Source organism: Rhinopithecus roxellana, chromosome 10 (assembly GCF_007565055.1).
Source record: "Rhinopithecus roxellana isolate Shanxi Qingling chromosome 10, ASM756505v1, whole genome shotgun sequence".
In the NCBI taxonomy this organism is placed as follows: domain Eukaryota; kingdom Metazoa; phylum Chordata; class Mammalia; order Primates; family Cercopithecidae; genus Rhinopithecus; species Rhinopithecus roxellana.
In genome coordinates, this window is record NC_044558.1 from 123,608,598 (window position 1) to 123,630,363 (window position 21,766).

Below are 21,766 nucleotides of genomic sequence, written 5' to 3' on the forward strand. Positions count from 1 at the left end.
GTTTAAGTAGCAGTTCAGCTGTGCCATCATGATGGTTACAATTTTTCATAGCACTCCCTTTGACCAGATAAATCCCCCCAGAAATTATGTAGACACCAAACTTCTGTTGCCAGGTAAATGGCATAATACATGTGAAGATGTTTGTGTTTCTCAAAAGAAGGCTGCTATAGAAACTCAAAGTATAGTTTGAAAGTCATTTTTATTATGTTCAAGTTTCCTATAATAAAATTCTAGATAAAATGCATTCTAATGAAATTCATTTATATGCCATAGAGTCTTGGTTTTTATATTTAAATAAATAATATGTATTAATATATTTTTATAGCTATAAAGTGGTTATATTGATTTGATCTGGTCTTTTCTTCAAGAGTTGTAATAGACCCATTATGTCAGCCTTTGATTAATTGAGGTAGCTGAGGGCCTGGTAATTGAATATGGAGCCTTTCACCTCTAAGTCACTGAATCAAATCCAGCCCAAATTGGTAGTGACCAAGAATGATTATAGCTGTGGCTCCTTGGTGGCCTTTGTGAAGTGTGTTTAGGTCATCTGGGAGTATGTTGGGATACTTGCTAACAGGAGATAGGCTTATATCTATAGTCACTTTTGCCTCTTCTTAGTCACTGTTGCCTGAAGTAGATGAAGGCCCACGTACTGGTAAGGCCAAGAAAATAGAAGCCCCTGTGAGACGCCAAGATTTGTTTCTCTTAGGAAAGAAGTGATAGGGACCGCTCTTTATTATTAGAGAATGAACTGTTCTATTATGAGACTTTCCTAGCTATTTCAATTAGTTTACTTAAGGTTTAAGTAAAATGAGAACTGAGAATGTGTTGATGAACAGTCTGGAGACTGAATTTGAACAGGCCTGGGCTGGGGGCTTAACTTCCTGACATTTCCTTACAATCTTGTCTCTGTTACTCATCAACCTGTTCTCTGCTAAACTCTTGCAAAACGGTGCTGTGTAGATAGTAGGGTTATTATGAACACTGATCCAAATTACTTTATGCTTTCAGGTAGGTTTTATTATTAAATGATAAGTATTTGTAGGATGAAAGTAACCTTAGGCTTTTTTTGTATAAACAATCACTATTTGTTGCAAGATAAACTTGGATCTGCTTCTAATACATGACAAATTGACACCTGCAATCTTATTAAACAATTAAATATTGCCATCATTTTATTTCTAATGAGAGGTAGTGGTAGTTCAGATTAGTGCTTCTCAACCTGTGTTAAAAGTGAGTTCTAAAAAAAATTTCTCAACTATAATGGTCAATTCATTTGTGAAATCCAATAAAAATGAAATATCTAAACACAAAATAAAGACATACAAAATATAAGCCCTGATATTTTTATTATTAGATTCAACAGACATAAGATGTCACTGTCCATAAATATCTCTGTACGTTTTCTCTTACTGTCTGTATTTATTTTGTTGTATACTGGCAACAAACAGTTCAGACACCAGCACTGCTCCATGAACCAGGCTTTGTGTAGCACTGGCTTCAGTTGAATATGTACTTTGAAAAATGAACTTGTTTAAACAAATAAAATTGTATCAGATATAGTGATATGAAGCAACAAAAACAAAATGGCCAAGAAGCAAGAAATGATAACATATGAATGAGGTCTAAAACTCTAGCTAACACAGCAAGGGCATATAATTGATGCCAAAGAAATGTCATCACGATCATTGATTTATTCCACATATTTACTGAGAATCTACCAGGAGTCAGGAAACTGTTTTAGGCCCCGAAAATATAGCAGTGAATAGTACCTACAAACTCCTGATTCTTCTTTGTGGTGGGGAAGACCCTAAAAGCAGGAAAATATTAGGCAAGTTCTATGATGAAAACACAGTGGGCTGATATGATAGAGACCTATTGTGGGGTAGAGGAGACCTCCTAGAGAGTTGACATATGAACTGAGGGTTACATGACTAGAAATAGGCAAAGAGACCTAGGAAACATATGCCAGACTTATCATGAAGTAGAAATTAGCCAGGAGGGGTTCAGAAATCATAAAGGCCAATAAGACAGTAGCTCAGAGGATTGTGGGGAGATGAGGTCTAGGAGGTTGTCAGGGGGGTCAGATTATATAGGTCAAAGTAAGGAACTTGACGTTTATCTACAATATTATAGAAAACCATTAAGAAGTTTTAAGCAGACTAGAGAGATCTTATGATGTATATTTTAAAAGTTACTCTGGAACCCTGGTAGATGCATGGATAATGAATTTTAGGGACCTGGGGAACAGGCAAGAGATAGTGGTGACCCAGACTAGTACAGTAGTAGCCATGAAGAGAAATGAAGAGAATGGGATGGTTTTTGAACAATCAGTAAAATTTTCTGATGTGGGAAAGAGGTGAAGAAGTGAGAAAATTTGAAGATGTCTGCTTTTTTCCCCCTTAAACAACTGGATGTTGGTGACTTTATTGAGAGGGAGAAAAAAAGAAGCCAGTCTGTAGTTAGCTGAATCAGGAGTTGTGTTTTGGTCAAATTAAGTTTGAGGAATTATTAGATAACCAAGTCAACATGTCAAATAAGAAGTAGAACATATGCTTTTCAAGGTCAGGAGAGAAGTCAATATGACATTGAGTGTTTGGTATATTAGATGGCATTAAAAGTCATGAGTCTAGAGATTAGTTGAGGAAAGAGACAGGAAGAGAAGATTCAGGGTCCCTGGAATGAATCTTAGGGCTCCACATCAGGTAGGAAATTATCACAGGAGAAAGGTTGGTTAAGGAGACTGAGAAGAGGTAGACAATGTGCCAGATGAGTTGTAAGAGGGAAGGAAAGGAGTGAAGTAATAAACTGATCTAAGTGATCGACTTAGATCAACTAGACTGAGAGAGACCCAGTAAGTCAGCAAGAGAGTCTAAGAAAAGGAACTATACAATAATCTGTCTACCCAAAGGGAGTGGCCCTTGTCCCATGAAACTGTAGTTACCACTAAATGTTAGGATGGATACCCTGTTGAAAACATTTACATGTAAACATCATACCACTTCCTTTGATTAATCCATTAGACTTAATAGAAAACTCATGCCTTCTATGCAAATAATTTTGGATGTCATGTAGGTTCAGCCTTTAAAAAACTCCATTATCATTGTAGTTCTCAAATTGATTTTCTGTACCAGGAGCAGAAATGGGAAGTTGACAAAAATACCGAAATGAAAAATTCAACTGAGACTTCAAGTTCTGGTTTAAATGTGCAGGGCAAACACACCGGGCATGCACATTTTAAAATAAAACAGATGAACTATTTTAAGTGCTTTATTACAAAACTTAAAGATTGTAGTTATTATTATTTAAAAAAAAAAAACTTTTAGAAAGCAATTTTCCTATTCTTTGGACCTTTAAGTCCTTGGCTTTAATGTTCTGCTCTTCTGACCTTGATCTAATCGTGAATATCTATGCTACTTAGTTATAATTAAAAAAAGCCTACATTGCACTCTAGATGGTAGATGCACATTTTTTTTTCTTTGGTCACCTGCCAGTTCTCAAAATTATAGCAGTGGGAAGAAATGCAAATGAAAGCCGTGCTTGACAGCTAAACATAATGGAATGCATGGTCCACATTTGAAAAGTTACCTTAAAATAAAAGGTAGCATATAAAAAATCATTTCTTTAAGGTCACCTATGGCTTTGAATTACAGCTTTGAGGAATTTCCAATTTAGTCATCAGAGAGAAAGAAGCCAAAATAAGGATTATATACTTCACTAGAGGAAAGACAGAGTTCTACTTCCTCATAGTTGGGTGATCTTGGAAATAGTAAACAAAACAAGGAAAACAAAGCACAACCCTCAAATATTCATTTTATAGAGGCTTGTGTAAAGTCAGCCACTGGAGAACATTTTCTATGCTAATTGTTCCTGTAGCTAATAAAGTTTTACCTTGTTAACATCCAAAGACAGGTTACCTTATCACATGTTAAAATATGTAATATATGGACTGCAATAGGCTGGTAGTAAACGGAGTTGATTATGTAGATCTGTATTAGTTGAAGGAGAATTGTATTTCTTTATTCAGATGAATATATATTCAAATAGTAGATTAAGAAGCAAATGAATGGATGCTGAATAGTTATTTAGAAAATTTGAATCCAAAAATAGTATATATATATGAATGTATATATACATATGTGTGCATATGTGTGTGTGTATTCACAAAACCCCAAATTATTTGATAATTAGACACTTGAGAAAGTGCCAAAGTGGTTTTTAGGAAAAATCATATACTTTACATTTTCTTCTTTTTTTTGCTATTTGGGACTTTTTGCATATTGTATCAGAAGGACATGTACTGCTAAGTGTGGTCCACAGACCACAGAGCTCTTAGAAACAGGACAGTGTATAATATTTTCAATGCTTCACTGCCTCAGTATGTGGTGTAATAGAATGAACTCCAGTCTAAGAAAAAGAAGACTTGGGTTCTGGTTTCACTGCAGCTCTTTTCTGTGACATCTTAAGCAAGTCATTTAATTATGTCTCAGTTTCTGTGCTCAGTTTAACAATAACAAACACTGATTGAACACTTACCATATTCAAGTATTTATAAGACAGGAATTTCTAATTGTTTTTATAAATAGATAATTTCAACATGTGTGGTAAATAAAATGATAAAGGTATGTTCAGAGTGCTACAGGAGCAGGGGCAAAGCATCCAGAGGCTAGTCTGCAAAAGGTGCCCTTCCTACCTACCTTGTAGGTATATGATAAAAATAAAATAACATTTGTGAATGTGCCTCATTTTTAAAAATGTAACTCATTGCATTACTATTGGTAGTAGCTGTATAGAGAAATAAAAGGAAAAGAAAAATATGTTATGAATTAAGGTCTGAGTTAAACAAGATGATTAGAGAGACTTAACAATGGAACAGAATAGAAACTCCAAAAGTGCAAGTGAAAGTATGCAATGAAGATGGCATCTAAAATCAGTTTGAAAAACATAAGCTTTTTAATAAGTAAGGTTAGGATAAGTTGGTAATAATATGGAAAAAAGATACAGTTGGGTTTATTCTTAAAATATATTCTGACATAATTTATGAAGGGGTCAGAGAGGTAAAGAGGCAATAAAATGAATACTAAAATAAAATGTGGATTAATTGTTTTATAACCTGAAAGTGAGTAAAACTTTTTACCACGACTCAAAATTTAGAAGCAGTAAGGGAGAATGTTGATGAATTTTATTACAAACATAAACCCCAATGAAAGACAAAACAAACACATGGAAAAACTTGTGCATAAAAAATAACACAAGAAGCAAGTTAAAAATATGTATGATAAATAGGAAATAATATTTGCAACTTTTATCATAGATAAAATGTTAATACTCCCAAAATACAAAAATGCTCTAAAATTGACAAGAAAGGAACAACCAAACAACCTACTCTTAACAAATTGAACAAACTATACCTCAATGTTTCAATACCTAAGTATTGGTTTCAAAGAACATCTTTATTTCTGCCTTCATTTCATTATGTACCCAGTCGTCATTCAGGAGCAGGTTGTGCGTTTTCCATGTAGTTGAGCGGTTTTTAGTGAGTTTCTTAATCCTGAGTTCTAGTTTGATTGCACTGTGTAATAAACTATACCTCAATGTAACTAGTTGATGAGGAGATATTTGTCTTTATGAAATTATTTCAGTTAGTAAAAGAGGAAGAAATATAGAATATAATCACCTTGCAATCCTCATTAAAATATTGGATTTGGGCAAAAATAATCAATGAATGCTAACTCTGCAAAAGTTGGCATTATGCCTCTTAATTAAAGTACATAATGCCACCTATGAAGAAATTTGGCCAAAATAAAATATGAATCTGCAAGTATCTAGGTATATTAGAAAATTTACAGGACTGCTTGGTGCAGAACTGAGTTCAATTCCTGGATATCCTTGTTAACTTTCTGTCTCCATTGATCTGTTGACAGTGACATCTACAGAACTCTCCACCCCAAATCAACAGAATATACATTCTTCTCAGCACCACATCGCACTTATTCCAAAATTGACCACATAGTTGGAAGTAAAGCAGTACTCAGCAAATGTAAAAGAACAGAAATTATAACAAACTGTCTCTCAGACCACAGTGCAATCAAACTAGAACTCAGGATTAAGAAACTCACTAAAAACCACTCAACTACATGGAAAATACACAACCTGCTCCTGAATGATGACTGGGTACATAATGAAATGAAGGCAGAAATAAAGATGTTCTTTGAAACCAATAAGAACAAATACACAACATACCAGAATCTCTGGGACAGATTTAAAGCAGTGTGTAGAGGGAAATTTATAACACTAAATGCACACAAGAGAAAGCAGGAAAGATCTAAAATTGGCATGCTAACATCACAATTAAAAGAACTAGAGAAGCAAGAGCAAACACATTCAAAAGCTAGCCAAAGGCAAGAAATAACGAAGATCAGAGCAGAACTGAAGGAGATAGAGACACAAAAAACCCTCCAAAAAATCAATGAGTCCAGGAGCTGGTTTTTTGAAAAGATCAACAAAATTGATAGACCGCTAGCAAGACTAACAAAGAAAAAAAGAGAGAAGAATCAAATAGATGCAATAAAAAATGATAAAGGGGATATCACCACCGATCACACAGAAATACAAACTACCATCAGAGAATACTATAAACACCTCTACGCAAATAAACTAGAAAACCTAGAAGAAATGGATAAATTCCTGGACACATAAACTCTCCCAAGACTAAACCAGGAAGAAGTTGAATCCCTGAATAGATTAATAGCAGGCTGTGAAATTGAGGCAATAATTAATAGCCTACCAACCAAAAAAAGTCCAGGACCAGACGGATTCACAGCCGAATTTTACCAGAGGTACAAGGAGGAGCTGGTACTACTTCTTCTGAAATTATTCCAATCAATAGAAAAAGAGGGAATCCTCCCTAACTCATTTTATGAGGCCAGCATCATCCTGATACCAAAGCCTGGCAGAGACACAACAACAACAAAAAAGAGAATTTTAGACCAGTATCCCTGACGAACATTAATGCAAAAATCCTCAATAAAATACTGACAAACTGAATCCGGCAGCACATCAAAAAGCTTATCCGCCATGATCAAGTGGGCTTCAGCCCTGGGATGCAAGGCTGGTTCAACATACACAAATCAATAAACATAATCCACCATGTAAACAGAGCCAAAGAAAAAAACCACAGGATTATCTCAATAGATGCAGAAAAGGCCTTTGACAAAATTCAACAGCCCTTCGTGCTAAAAATTCTCAATAAATTCGGTATTGATGGAACGTATCTCAAAATAATAAGAGCTATTTATGACAAACCAACACCAATATCATACTGAATGGGCAAAAACTGGAAGCATTCCCTTTGAAAACTGGCACAAGACAAGGATGCCCTCTCTCACCACTCCTATTCAACATAGTGTTGGAAGCTCTGGCAATCAGGCAGGAGAAATAAATAACTGGTATTCAATTAGGAAAAGAGGAAGTCAAATTGTCCCTGTTTGCAGTTGACATGATTGTATATTTAGAAAACCCCATCGTCTCAGCCCAAAATCTCCTTAAGCTGATAAGTAACTTCAGCATAGTCTCAGAATACAAAATCAATGTGCAAAAATCACAACCATTCTTGTACACCAATAACAGACTAACAGCCAAATCATGAGTGAATTCCCATTCACAATTGCTTCAAAGAGAATAAAATACCTAGGAATCCAACATACAAGGGATATGAAGGACCTCTTCAAGGAGAACTACAAACCACTGCTCAATGAAATAAAAGAGGACACAAACAAATGGAAGAACATTCCATGCTCATGGATAGAGAGAATCAATATCGTGAAAATGGCCATACTGCCCAAGGTAATTTATAGATTCAATGCCACCCCCATCAAGCTACCAATGACTTTCTTCACAGAACTGGAAAAAAACACTTTAAAGTTAATATGGAACCAAAAAAGAGCCTGCATTGCCAAGACAATCCTAAGCTAAAAGAACAAAGCTGGAGGCATCACGCTACCTGAGTTCAAACTATACTGCAAGGCTATAGTAACCAAAACAGCATGGTACTCGTACCAAAACAGAGATATAGACCAATGGAACAGAACAGAACTCTCAGAAATAATAACACACGTCTACAACCATCTGATATTTGACAAACGTGACAAAAACAAGAAATGGGGAAAAGATTCCTTATTTAATAAATGGTGCTGGGAAAACTGCCTAGCCATATGCAGAAACCTGAAACTTGATTCCTTACTTACACCTTATATAAAAATTAATTCAAGATGGATTAAAGACATAAATGTTAGACCTAAAACCATAAACAACCCTAGAAGAAAACCTAGGCAATACCATTCAGGACATAGGCATGGGCAAGGACTTCATGTCTAAAACACCAAAAGCAACGGCAACAAAAGCCAACATTGACAAATGGGATCTAATTAAACTAAAGAGCTTCTGCACAGCAAAAGAAACTACCATCTGAGTAAACAGGCAACCTACAGAATGGGAGAAAATTTTTGCAATCTGCTTATCTGACAAAGGGCTAATATCCAGAATCTACAAAGAACTCAAACAAATTTACAAGAAAAAACACCCCCTCAAAAAGTGAGTGAAGGATATGAGCAGACACTTCTCAAAAGAAGACATTTGTGCAGCTAACAGACACATGAAAAAATGCTCATCATCACTGGCCATCAGAGAAACGCAAATCAAAACCACAATGAGATACCATCTCACACCAGTTAGAATGGCAATCATTAAAAAGTCAGGAAACAACAGGTGCTGGAGAGGATGTGGAGAAATAGGAACACTTTTACACTGTTGGTGGGACTGTAAACTAGTTCAAGCATTGTAGAAGACAGTGTGGTGATTCTTCCAGGATGTAGAACTAGAAATACCATTTGACCCAGCCATCCCATTACTGGGTATATACCCAAAGGATTATAAATCATGCTGCTATAAAGACACATGCACATGCATGTTTATTGCGGCACTATTCCCAATAATAAAGACTTGGAACCAACCCAAATGTCCATCAATGATAGACTGGATTAAGAAAATGTGGCACATATACACCATGGAATACTATGCAGCCATAAAAAAGGATGAGTTCATGTCCTTTGTAGGGACACGGATGCAGCTGGAAACCATCATTCTCGGCAATCTATCGCAAGGACAAAAAACCAAACACCGCATGTTCTCACTCATAGATGGGCATTGATCAATGAGAACATTTGGACACAGGAAGGGGAACATGACACACCGGGGCCTGTTGTGGGGAGGGGGGAGGGGGGAGGGATAGCATTAGGAGATATACCTAATGTAAATGATGAGTTAATGGGTGCAGCACACCAACATGGCACATGTATACATATATAACAAACCTGCACATTGTGCACACGTACCCTAGAATTTAAAGTATAATAAAAAAAAAAAAGAAAATTTACAGGAAATACAGAGGGAAAGCTCTATGCGGATGCAATTCACAAAATCCAGACTATGGGAAATGCTCTAAGAAATGTTACGATTTCTTTTTAAAACTGATAAATTAGGGGCCAGGCATGGTGGCTCATGCCTGTAATCCCAGCACTTTGGAGGCCGAGGCGGGTGGATCACAGGTCGGGGGATCAGGAGGTCAGGAGATTGAGACCATCGTGGCTAACACAGTGAAACCCTGTCTCTACTAAAAATACAAGAAATTAGCCGGGTGTGGTGGTGGCACCTGTGGTCTCAGCTACTCGGGAGGCTGAGGCAAGAGAATGGTGTGAACCTGGGAGGCAGAGCTGCAGTGAGCCGAGATCGCGCCACTGCACTCCACCCTGGGTGACAGAGCACGACTCCATCTCAAAAAAAAAAAAAAAAAAAAATAATAATAATAATAATAATAATAAATAGAGATACAGATGCATGGGGAATATATATATATATATATAATGTATAGTTTATGGGACATATCTGGCATTTGGAATGTTTTAACCTTTTTTGGATTTGATTTGAACAAACTATAAAATAAAAAAAACAAATTTCAAAAAGGAAACAATCGGAGATTTTAGCAGTGAGCAGATATTTGATGGTGTTAAGAAATCTTGTTCCTCCACAAACACATATGTGGGTGTGCGTGACAGAGACAGAGACGGATAATGACATTGTGGTTATGTTTTTCAAACGGAATTTAACTTTTATGTATACACCTACATAATATATTACATATAAATAAACTATAACAAAATACACGAATAAGAATGCTATAATATTTAGTTTTTGCTTGAAAATTACGCAGGTAAGAAGAAGAAAAAATGAGTGAAGATGAGTTGATAATTGCTGAAGCTCAGAGCTACCCAAGTGAGGTTCTTTATCTACTTTTGTTTATGCTTAAGATACTCCATTATTAAAACTGTTTCAACCATGGAAAGAAAGGAAGATGGGGAGAAGAGGAAGCTCTACCTCTCAACTTTTCATTGGATCTAAATCTTGCCATTAGAATCCCATTGCAAAGAAGCAGTCTTAACATTTACTTAAAAATATTTTTGGAGACCATTGCTTTATCAAGGGTAATGACAGACACAATTTTCAAATTCTGAGTTGAAAGAGATGTTATAAAGAAAGAGAAAGAAGATCTTTCAAGAAAACAATATAAACCCAGAAATTAATGTAAAGTATAATTTACTTACGTTTTTCTGACTGATAAATTAGGTTGTAGTATATCATATGAAGAGTTATCAGAGCCATAAGTGTAGACATAAAAGGAATAAGTAAAACAAGGGCCCAGGCCTGTGAGTGCTGGATGTAAGATATTCCCAGAAACACAATGGTTGCATTTAGGTTCATGAGCCAGTAAAACCTGGGGTATACAGACAGACAAAAATAAAAATACCATTGAATCGCTTTAGACAACTATTGCTAATTTTAATGCTTCTATTCAAATGTAAACTATGAAACAATGACATGTTAACTGAACCCAATTCTGCAAATATTGTTTATCAGATTTCTTAACAAGTGTGTAAACATCAGCCCTGACTTAACCAGTTTCATTATCTTTGTTTTATCCTTGTTTAGAATCGACATAGAAAGAAGGTGTTCTCTTTCGTCTAAATCAGAGGTTGGCAAAGTTTTTCTATAAAGGGCTGGATAGACAGTAAATATTTTAGGCTTTGCAGGCCATACAGTCTCTGTAGCATTGTGGTACTAAAGAAGCTATAGACAACACTTAATCATTCAAATACCCCTAATGAAACTGGAAAGATTCAAAAGTTAATTCTTCCTGTATATTCCAGTTTTCAAAGTATAGGAAAACAGAATACTCAGGAATATCTGGGTTATACTTAGAATAGGCATGTAACTGAAGAAATGAGTGACATTTGAATAAAACTTTCCATTTTTCTTCCCAATGATTAGTATCACAGAGAGGTACCTACCCTAGTAGTCTGGTTTGCAAGTTCTGGAAAAATCATCTCTACCTCTCAACCTTTCACTGGGTCTAAATCTTGCCATTAGAATCCCATTGCAAAGAAGGGATCTTAACTTTTACTTTAAAGATTGAGGTAAAATTAAATACAATAAAATTTACTCATTTACATATATAACTTATATACATATTAGTTTTTTTAAGTGTTTCAGTTGTGCAAGCACCATCAGATAAGTCTTAGTACACTTACACTATCATTAAAATTTAAAGGGTTTATGTGATTAGATGAGACCCACCCAGTATAATCTGGGTTCTGATCAACTGAAATCAGCTGATGAGAAACCTCAATTATCTCTGCAAAATCCTTTCACCTTTGCCATATAACATAATTAGGGGAGTGATATTCCAAAATCTTTCCGATATTCTACTGTTTAGAATCAGGTTACACGTTCTGCCCACACTCAGGGGGATGGGTCCAAACAAGAGTGTGGTCCACTGGGGGGTCATCCTGGGGCATGTCCACCACATCTTCTTTGTGTTTTCCCTTCCCACGATATCTCTTTCTCTCTCTCTCTCTCTCTCTCTCTCTCTCTCTCTCTCTCTCTCTCTCTCTCTCTCTCTCTCTCTCCCCCCCACCCCCCCTCCCCCCCTCTCTCCCCTCCTCTCTCTTCCTCCCTCTCTCTCTCTCCCCGCCCTCTTTCTCTCTCCCCCTCTCTTCTTTTTTTTCCCACAGGGTCTTACTCTGTCACCCAGGCTGGCATGCAGTGATGCAATCATGGCTCACTGCAGCTTTGACCTCCCAGGCTAAAGCAATCCTACTGCCTCAACTTCTGTCTAGTACCTGGGACCACAAGCACGCACTACCATACCTGCTAATGTATTTTTAGTAGAGATGAGGTCTCACCGTGTTGCCCAGGCTGCACATCTTCTAACTGATTCCTCGCCTCGCCCCGCCCCGCCCCGCCTCGCCTCCCCTCCCCTCTCATTTCCTTTTTCGTTTCCTTCATTCTTTCCCTCCCTCCTTCCCTCCCTCCCTTCCTTCCTTTCCTTCCTTCCTTTCTTCCTTCCTCCTTTCCTTCTTTCTTTCCTCCCTCCGTCCCTCCCTGCCTTCCTCCCTCCCTCCCTTCCCGCCTTCCTCCGTCCTTCCTTCCCTTATTTCCCTCTATTTCTTCTACGTAAAAGAAGTAAAGACAACAGGTAAAACTGGCTATGGAAAGGGAGTATTGAAGGTTTGAGAAGAAAGAAAATGTTTAGAAATAGTACTTTAAAGGAGAAGGAGAGAAATTGACTGGACATCATATACTTGCTAGGCAGTGATAAGGAACCAGTTTGGTGGTCATGAACTTAATGTGGACATAGTATAATTTTGCATTTTTCTCCAGGCTTGTTGCTGTGTGAGTACAATAATGGAATATGTGGAGAGTTGAATTTTAACTAAGATTATTTCCTCCATCACACAGGAGACTATGACAAAGTAAGCTGGGGGGAGGGGGAGGAAATAATAATTGAAGACATGGAATATTACTGCCAATTAATTGGAGACTAGCCTTGCTGCATACTTTCTGGTTGGGAGTGGAGGCTCAGCTCTCTGCTGTACCCAGCTGACACTGCCCAGGAGGGTAAATTAGAGCACTTCCAGTTTCTGCTGGGCAGGAGATGAAAGACAAGCTCCTCACTTGGCCTCAGCAACACCACCCATCTTGGGAATCAGAGTGTTCCTGTCTGATTCTCCGAGTGTTTATGTAAAATAACATAACTTGCTCATGTCTGCTGAAACTATTGGACCAGCAGTATGCAGGGGAGGCAGTGTTTTTAATAGTGTTTGGCTAGAGAAGGACAGATGTTGTCAAAAATATTTTCACCTATATTAGTCTACCTTTTTCCTAGAACTTTGAGTAAAGGGAGCAGGACTTTTTTGGAGCTGCCCATTCCTTGCCACACCTTGGCTCTCACCCATCTGTACCTGGTTCCAGGTTCTAGATTTCTCTATAGCCCCACTGATAACAAAAAGAAAACCCAGGAAACTCATTGTAGTCCTTCCTCAAGTTCCAAGGCCCCTAGGAAGAGACTGTCTTCTTTCTACCTTTTGGAATCTCCCTATGTCCATTTGTTGTGTTAGGTTTGGGTTTTTTTGATGTAAGAGGAAGTACCTGGGAGAAATAGGGCTCTTCTCGTATTGGCTAATATTGGAGATCCTCTATTTTTTTTTTAATTGGATAGTTTCTCTTCCTATCATTGATTTGTCAAAGGTCTTCATATATTTTGGATCTTCCTATCATTGATTTGTCAAAGGTCTTCATATATTTTGGATGCAGGTCATCTGTCAGATACATGTTCTACAAATGTTTTCTTATAATATGGGGTTTTCCTTTTCCTTTTCTCAATGATGTCTTTTGATAAGCAAAAGTTTAAAAGTTTAGTAAATTTCATTCTATCATTTTTTATCTTTATTGGTTCATACTTTTTGTATCCTATGTAAAGAATACTTTCTAAGCCTTAGTCACAAGTATTTTCCCCTGTGTTTTTTCAAAAAATTCACTCTTATGGGTTTTGATCTCATATAAAGTTAATCTAATTTGAATTAATTTTTCAGTAGGGTGTCATGGGGTAATTATTTCATATATGGATATTCAGTTATTACAGTATAATTTATTGAGAACATGATCTTTCCTCAATGATTTTTTGACACTTTTGTTGAAAATCAATTGACCGTACAAATGTAGGTGTATTTTCTGACTCTCAGTTCTGTTCCACTAATCTATCCTTATGCCAATACCGTAGTGTCTTGGTTACTGTTGGCTTCTTTTCTCCTGCTTTTTTTTTAAAGAGCTTTATTGAGATATAATTGAGATGCAATAAACTGCATATATTTGAAGTGTGCAATTTATGCACACGCAAAATAATTATCACATTCAAGATAACAAACATATCCATTGCCTCTAAAGCTCCGTCATGTCCCCTTGTCATCCTTCCGAACCCTGCCCCTTCTCATTTCCCCTTCCTCGTCTCTAGGCAACCACCGATCTTTTTTCTGCCACTATAAATTAGTTTGCAATTCATAGATTTTTTAAAAAAATATTAAATTATCTGTATTTTCAAATCTGGCTTCTTTCACTTAGCATAATTATTTTGAGATTCATCCATGTTAGTGCATTTATCTGTACCCATTCCTCTTTATTGCCAAGTACAATTCCATTATATAAATGTACCAGTGTTTGTTTATGCATTTATCTGTTAATAGACATTTTTCAGCTTATTGCTATTGCAAATAATGCTGTTAAGAACATTCATGTACAAGCCTTTGAACAGACATAGACATTAATTTCTCTTGGGTAAAACCTAGGAGTGTAATGGCTGGGTGATATATGATAGATGTATATTTAATATTTTAAGAAAATTTCAAATAGTTTTTAAGTAGTTGTAACATTTTACATTATCACCACATGTGTATGAGAGTTCTCATCTCTTCATATCCCTGCCAAAACTTGGTATAGTACATGTGTACTGATATATGATGGTGGTTTTATTTTGCATTTCCCTAATGACTAATGATATTGAGCATCTTTTCATGTGCTTATTGATCATCTGCACATCTTCTTTGGTGAAGTTTCTGTCCTTATGTATTCTGGCTGTAAGTCCTTTCTCAATTATGTGATTTGTAAGTATTTTCTCCCAGTCTGTGGCTTGTCTTTTCATTCTATAAAAAGTGTCTTTTGTAAAGCAGAAATTCTTAATTGTGATGAAGTCCTATTCTAATTTTTTTCCATGGTTTGTCCTTTTAGAATTGTTTCTCAGAAACCATTGCCTAAACTGAGGTCAGAAACTTTTCTCCCTCTCTTTCAGAGAAGAAATCTGAACTTGGAAAACTGAAATGACTCATCACATTCACACAGCTGTGTTGCTTGTACAGCCATGAGCAGAAGTCATCATCCTGGTATAGGGCTAATTGGGCTAAATATCCTGTTAATACTTCTTTCTGCATCTTTGCAGTTATCAATCTCATGACACTTTAATTTTCTTGTTAATCTAGCCTTTAACAATTGAAATTACCTTTCATTCCTCTCATTCCTCTCATCACATTTTATATATCAATCATTAACTATAAATGTTGTCCTTCCTCTTCAGAATGGTAGTCCAAAGACATGAGTTAGAGTCACAAAATCTGAAAATCACATGGTCTGTGATCTTCTACTTTCTGGAATTTAAAAAATTGGAATCACACCCTCTAAACAAGGTTTTTTGGTAAGAATTGTAATGAAGAACATTAAATGAAGAACATGGATTATAACTACATGGTGCTAAGCAAATGTCGTCATATCAAATGTTCGTTTTTCTCCAACCCTGATTTCAGGAACAAAAAAGCAGTGAAGTTGGAGCATAGTGAATGATATGGTTTGGCTCTGTGTCCCCATCCAAATCTCAGCTTGTAGCTCCCATAATTCCCACATGTTGTGGGAGGGACCCAACTGGAGATGATTGAATCATGGGGGCGGGTCTTTCCTGTGATGCTCTCATGATAGCAAATTGGTCTAACAAGATATGATGGTTTTAAAAATGGGAATTTCTCTGCACAGCTCCCTCTTTGCCTGCTGTCATCTATGTAAGATGTGATTTGCTCCTCCTTGCCTTCCCCCATGATTGTGAGGCCTCTCCAGCCATGTGTAACTGTAAGTCCAGTTAAACCTCTTTCTTTTGTAAGTTGCTCAGTCTCAGGTATATCTTCTTTATCAGTAGTGTGAAAGCAGACTAATACAGTAAATCGGTACCAGTAGAGTAGGGCACTGCTGAAAAGATACCTGCAAATGTGGAAGTGACTTTGGAACTGGGTAACAGGCAGAGGTTGGAACAGTTTGGAGGGCTCAGAAGACAGGAAAATGTGGGAAAGTCTGGAATGCCCTGGAGACTTGTTGAATGGCTTTGACCAAAATGCTGACAATGACATGGACACTGAAATCCAGGTTGAGGTGGTCTCAGATGGAGATGAGAAACTTTGGAACTGGAGCAAAGGTGACTCTTGTTATGTTTTAACAGAGACTGGCAGCATTTTGCCCCTGCCCTAGAGATTTGTGGAACTTTGAACCTGAGAGAGAAGATTTAGGGCATCTGGCAGAAAAAACTTGTAAGCAGCAAAGCTTTCAAGCGGTGACTTGGGTGCTGTTAAAGGCATTCAGTTTTATAAGGGAAGCAGAGCATAAAAGTTTGGAAAATTTGCAGCTTGACAATGCTATAGAAAAGAAAATCCCATTTTCCGAGGAGAAATTCAAGCCTGCTGCAGAAATTTGCATAAGTAACAAGGAACCAAATGTTAATCCCCAAGACAATGGGGAAAATGTCTCCAGGGCATGTCGGAGGGCTCCATGGCAGCCTCTCCCATCACAGGCCCAGAGTCCTAAGAGGCAAAAATGGTTTTGTGGGCCAGGTCCAGGGTCCCTGTGCTGTGTGTAGTTTAGGGACTTGGAGCCCTGTGTCCCAGCTGCTCCAGCCATAACTAAAAGGGGCCAAGATGCAGCTTGGACTGCTGTTTCAGAGGGTGGAAACCCCAAGTCTTGGCAGCTTCCACGTGGTGTTGAGCATGTGGAAGCACAGAGGTCAAGAACTGGGGTTTGGGAACCTCCACCTAGATTTCAGAAGATGTATGGAAACACTTGGATGCAGAAGTTTGCTGCAGGGGCAGGGCCCTTGTGGACAACCTCTGCTGGGGCAGTGTGGAACAGAAATGTGGGGTCAGAGCCCCCACACAGAGTTCCTACTGGGGCAATGCCTAGTGGAGCTGTGAGAAGAGAACCACTGTCCTCCAGATCCCAGAATGATAGATCCACTGACAGCTTGTACCATGTGCCTGGAAAAGTCACAGACACTCAATGCCAGCCCGTGAAGGCAGCTAGGAGGGAAGCTGCATCCTGCAAAGCCACAGGGGCAGAGCTGCTGAAGACCATGGGAACCCACCTCTTGCATTAGCATGACCTAAATATGAGACATGGAGTCAAAGGAGATCGTTTTGGAGGTTTGAGATTTGACTGCCTTGCTGGATTTTGGACTTCCATTGGGCCTGTAGCCCCTTTGTTTTGGCTAATTTCTCCCATTTGGAATGGCTGTATTTACCCAATACCTGTACCCCCATTGTATCTAGGAAGTAACTAACTTACTTTTGATTTTACAGGCTCATAGGTGGAAGAGACTTGCTTTGTCTTAGATGAGACTTTGGACTGTGGACCTTTGAGTTAATGCTGAAACGAGTTGATACTTTGGGGGACTGTTGGAAAGGCATGATTGGTTTTGAAATATGAAGATATGAGATTTGGGAGGGGCCAGGGGCAGAATGGTATGGTTTGGCTTTGTGTCCCCACCCAAATTTCATCTTGTAGCTCCCATATTTGCCACATGTTGTGGGAGGGACCAGGTGGGAGATGATAGAATCATGGGGGCAGGTCTTTCTCACTATCACGCCGTTCTCATGATAGTGAATAGGTCTTACAAGATCTGATGGTTTTAAAAATGGGTGTTTCTCTGCACAAGCTCTCTCTTTGCTTGCTGCCGTCTGTGTAAGACATGACTTGCTCCTCCTTGCCTTCCACCATTATTATGAGGCTTCTCCAGCCACATGGAACTGCAAGTCAAATTAAACCTCTTTCTTTTGTAAATTTCCCAGTCTTGGGTATGTCTTTATCAGCAGCATGAAAATGGACTAATACAGTGATTAAGGAATAAAATATTAGAAGAAAAGATAAAGCAGGAAGTGTGGTCCAGGTCATTTAGGGCCTTGAAGTTCATGGCAAGAAGTTTGGATTTTATTTTCAGTGCATTGGGAAGCCATCTGAAGGGAATTGAGCAGGGGGCTCATATGATCTTGTTTTCAGTGGAAAGATTATTGTGTCAGTTCCATGAATTGCAGATGGTGCAAGGTAGGGAGAAAATCACAGCTATTATAAGTCTGGATGAGAGCTAAGAGCAAACTGGGCCATGGTGGTAGCAAAGGAAAGAGATAGAAGTGGATAGATATGTGATATGTGTTTGGAAAGATGTGTCAAGTTGAGCTAGTCTCCTCACTGTCTGAGAAACAGACCTACTCATGTTTGTCTCCTTAACTTGTCCTATTTCTGGGCTTGCCCTGTCTCACTTTCAAAGTCCTATATTCAGTCTCTTTTCTTTCATTAAATACTTTATTGAATATTCTGCTTCTTCTCTTCTGTAAAATTTTTTTGAGACATTATCTCACTCTGTTGACCAAGCTGGAGTGCAGTAGCATGACCTTGACTCACTGCAGCCTTGATCTATTGGGCTCAAGTCATCCTGTTGCCTCAGCCTGCCAAGTATCTGGGACCACAGGTGCACACCACCATGCCTAGCTAATGTTTTTGTATTTTTTGTAGAGATGGGGTTTTGCCATTTTGCCGAGGCTGGTCTTGAACTCCTGAGCTCAAGCAGTCCACTTGCCTTGGCCTCCCAAAGTACTGGGACTAGAAACATGAGCCACTACACCCAGCTTCTTTTCTGAACTTCTAAAGCAAATACTCATTATTCAATTATTTCATTTTTGTCAGTTTTGCTTTTCATGTATAGATTGTGAAGCTCCCTGATGGTAAGATTTTATTCTTCATTTCTTTATCTCCATGAGACCTAGCACAGTACTAGGTTGAAAATAAATGGAGATTAAATAACAGATTAATAATACAGCATCTCATAAAAATCAATTAATCAAGCAAACACAATATATAAAAAAAAAACTAAAACCTCTCAATAATTGGCCTAGAAAAGTAATAGAACATCAAACATGACCACATTGAGCAAACTGATTTACTGTGATCCACTAACGGAAATGTATTTATCACAAGATAGGTGAGGTACAAAAAGTTATAATTTTCTAGGACAACTGAATGGAGTCCCTAGGCTCAGCCACAGGTTATCCTTTCATGCTGCTGCAAGCCATACATTTGACTTGTGGCTGTAGCAACACAGAGAATCTGGAGCCAAAAGCACTGTTACAGTGCTTTCAGTCCTTAGGGAACTCTTTTTAAAATGTTAAGCATTATTGAGAAAATCTAAGAGAACACTGTGTGACTCTTCAGTGTACCACATGGTGATGTAAACTGCATTGCTCTAAAGAGGGTCAAGGAAAATTACAATTATTCCAAGACTTAAATCTTGTGAAAAGTAGTTAGAAACCAAAAAATTATAATGCTGAATATCTATGTCTAGGAAGAGATTTTACGTGAAGTACTAAATGTATTTTAACAGATGTCACCCAACATATTTGATTGTGTAATTTTCTGAAAGAATTACTTAGTCCAGGCATGTTTTATATATATCTTTGTTGATCCATGGACAGGACAAGCTACAGATAATTAAGGGTGAAATTGTATATGTATCATCTACAAAAAAAAAAAAAAAAAGAAATAAAAACCCACAGTCGTCAAACTTACCATTAAGACTCCTTTCATCTCATAGCTCACTAGCAAATTGAATTTATAAAGCACCTCTCACACAAAAAGTCAGAGAGCAAGGCACTAAAGCAAAACAAATACCAGTGATTAAGGAAAATTGAAAGCAGCAGTAAAAATATGTTTCTTTAGTCTACTTTTAAATACAGACTGGGAACTGCAAATAATTGGGAGTATATATAAGTGGTAATTTTTTTGTCTTCATGATTGTATGGTATTGAATACAAATGAGAAAAATTGTTGCTGTAAAACTCAGCAATCCTTATGAGATTATTTTAAACATTCACTTAATTAATTTAGTAATAAATTTAAATTACTCAAATATTGTGTCATTTCTTAGACTGGCCAGTTTTGATGTGCTTCGTGTTTACTTTTGGTGATTTGAAGAGAAATTATTCAAAATGGTCTTTCCTAACCTGAGGCAGTATCAAAGAAGGGAGGCAAATTTTCTGTAAGTTTCAGGTCTTCATAGCATTAGTGGACCATTTAAATATTCCAGAGAAAGTATTTTATTCTACATTGATCAATATTCAGATAATTTTCCAGGGGATTTGTGACTCTTCAATGGGATAAAACTGAACAGTTTAGAGGAGTCAGTGAAATAAAATACTTGGGCACCGATTTCATGGTGGATGGCTGTTGTCAATCATTGTTTCTTTTAGCATAACCATTGGCCACTGAGGTACTTCAAATAATATTCTGGTAGTCAAATATTTGGAGAAAAAAGAGGAAAACAGAAACTTTAGAGTTCCTTTTTATCTGTGAATACATATTTTTTTCCAGCAGAGCTATTAAAGACAATTTAATAAAATATTGATTTTGGTAACTAGACATTAGGATTGAAGAAGTTGAGTTTTTAATTTAAAAATTTGGGGGACCGCTTTACTCTCTCTCCCAAGCTCTCCCTACCTCTCTTACTCTTTAACCTGTTTCATTCCCTTTCCCTCCTTTCCCATTCCCTCATTCTTTTGCCAACAACTCCTACCCACTCCCCATCTTTTTGTTTTTATTTTTTTGAGATAGGGTCTCACTCTGTCACCCAGGCTGGACTGGTGCAGGGTGTTCATAGCTCACTGTAATCTCAGCCTCCTGAGCTCAAGCTCCTCACTGTCTGAGTCTCAGTCTCTCAAGCACATGCAACTACAGGCTCACCCCACCATGCCTGGCTAATTAAAAAAAATTTTTTTTGGTAGAGATGGGGTTACTCAGGCTTGTCTCGAACCCCTGGCCTTGAGTCATCCTCCTTCCTAGGCCTCGGGATTCAGGTGTGTGCCTGGCCAACACCCTAATTTTAACAGTTGTCCTGACTCATGTATATTTCAAGCTTAAAAGAGAACATGCGCCGGGCACAGTGGCTTACGCCTGTAATCCCGGCACTTTGGAGGCCAAGGCGGGCGGATTGCCTGAGCTCAGGGATTCGAGAACAGCTTGGGCAACATGGTGAAACCCCATCTCTACTAAAATACAGAAAACTAGCCGGGCGTGGTGGTATGCGCCTGTAGTCCCAGCTACTTGGGAAGCTGAGGCAGGAGAATTGCTTGAACCCGGGAGATGGAGGTTGCAGTGAGCTCAGATCACAAAGGAAAAGAAGGAAGTGCTTGTTGTTATTAGGGTGAGAGGGTAGCATTTGTTAAACTTGGCTAGAGCCAGTGCAAATGGAATTTGGGAAAGTCTGGTGATTTTTTTCAAAGCTATTTACAAGCTACCACTCCTCAGCATGCAACTCAAAGGACATTTTGAGTATTAATAAGATTATTTCATGAACTGCTTTGAGTTTGTTCGCTGAAATGTACCTTATAAATTATGATTTTACGATTGAAGAATATATGTCAATTTATATTTTTTCCTCTCTCTTTTCAGAATTATGTTGAATTTCTCAATCAGTTAGATTTCTAAATGTGATGATAATTGCTATAAAATTGTCAAAAAGTTCCAA

General features: G+C 37.7%; 1 protein-coding gene across 1 annotated transcript in view; it reads right to left on the bottom strand.

The window, feature by feature from the left end:
• The window catches only part of LOC104672061 (solute carrier family 15 member 5), a 39,711-nt gene that overhangs the window by 8,948 nt on the left and 8,997 nt on the right, over positions 1-21,766 (bottom strand). Inside the window, exon 3 of the mRNA XM_030939716.1 lies at positions 10,659-10,828. Coding sequence (XP_030795576.1) covers positions 10,659-10,828 — 170 coding nt within the window. The remainder of the gene's footprint in view (positions 1-10,658; positions 10,829-21,766) is intronic.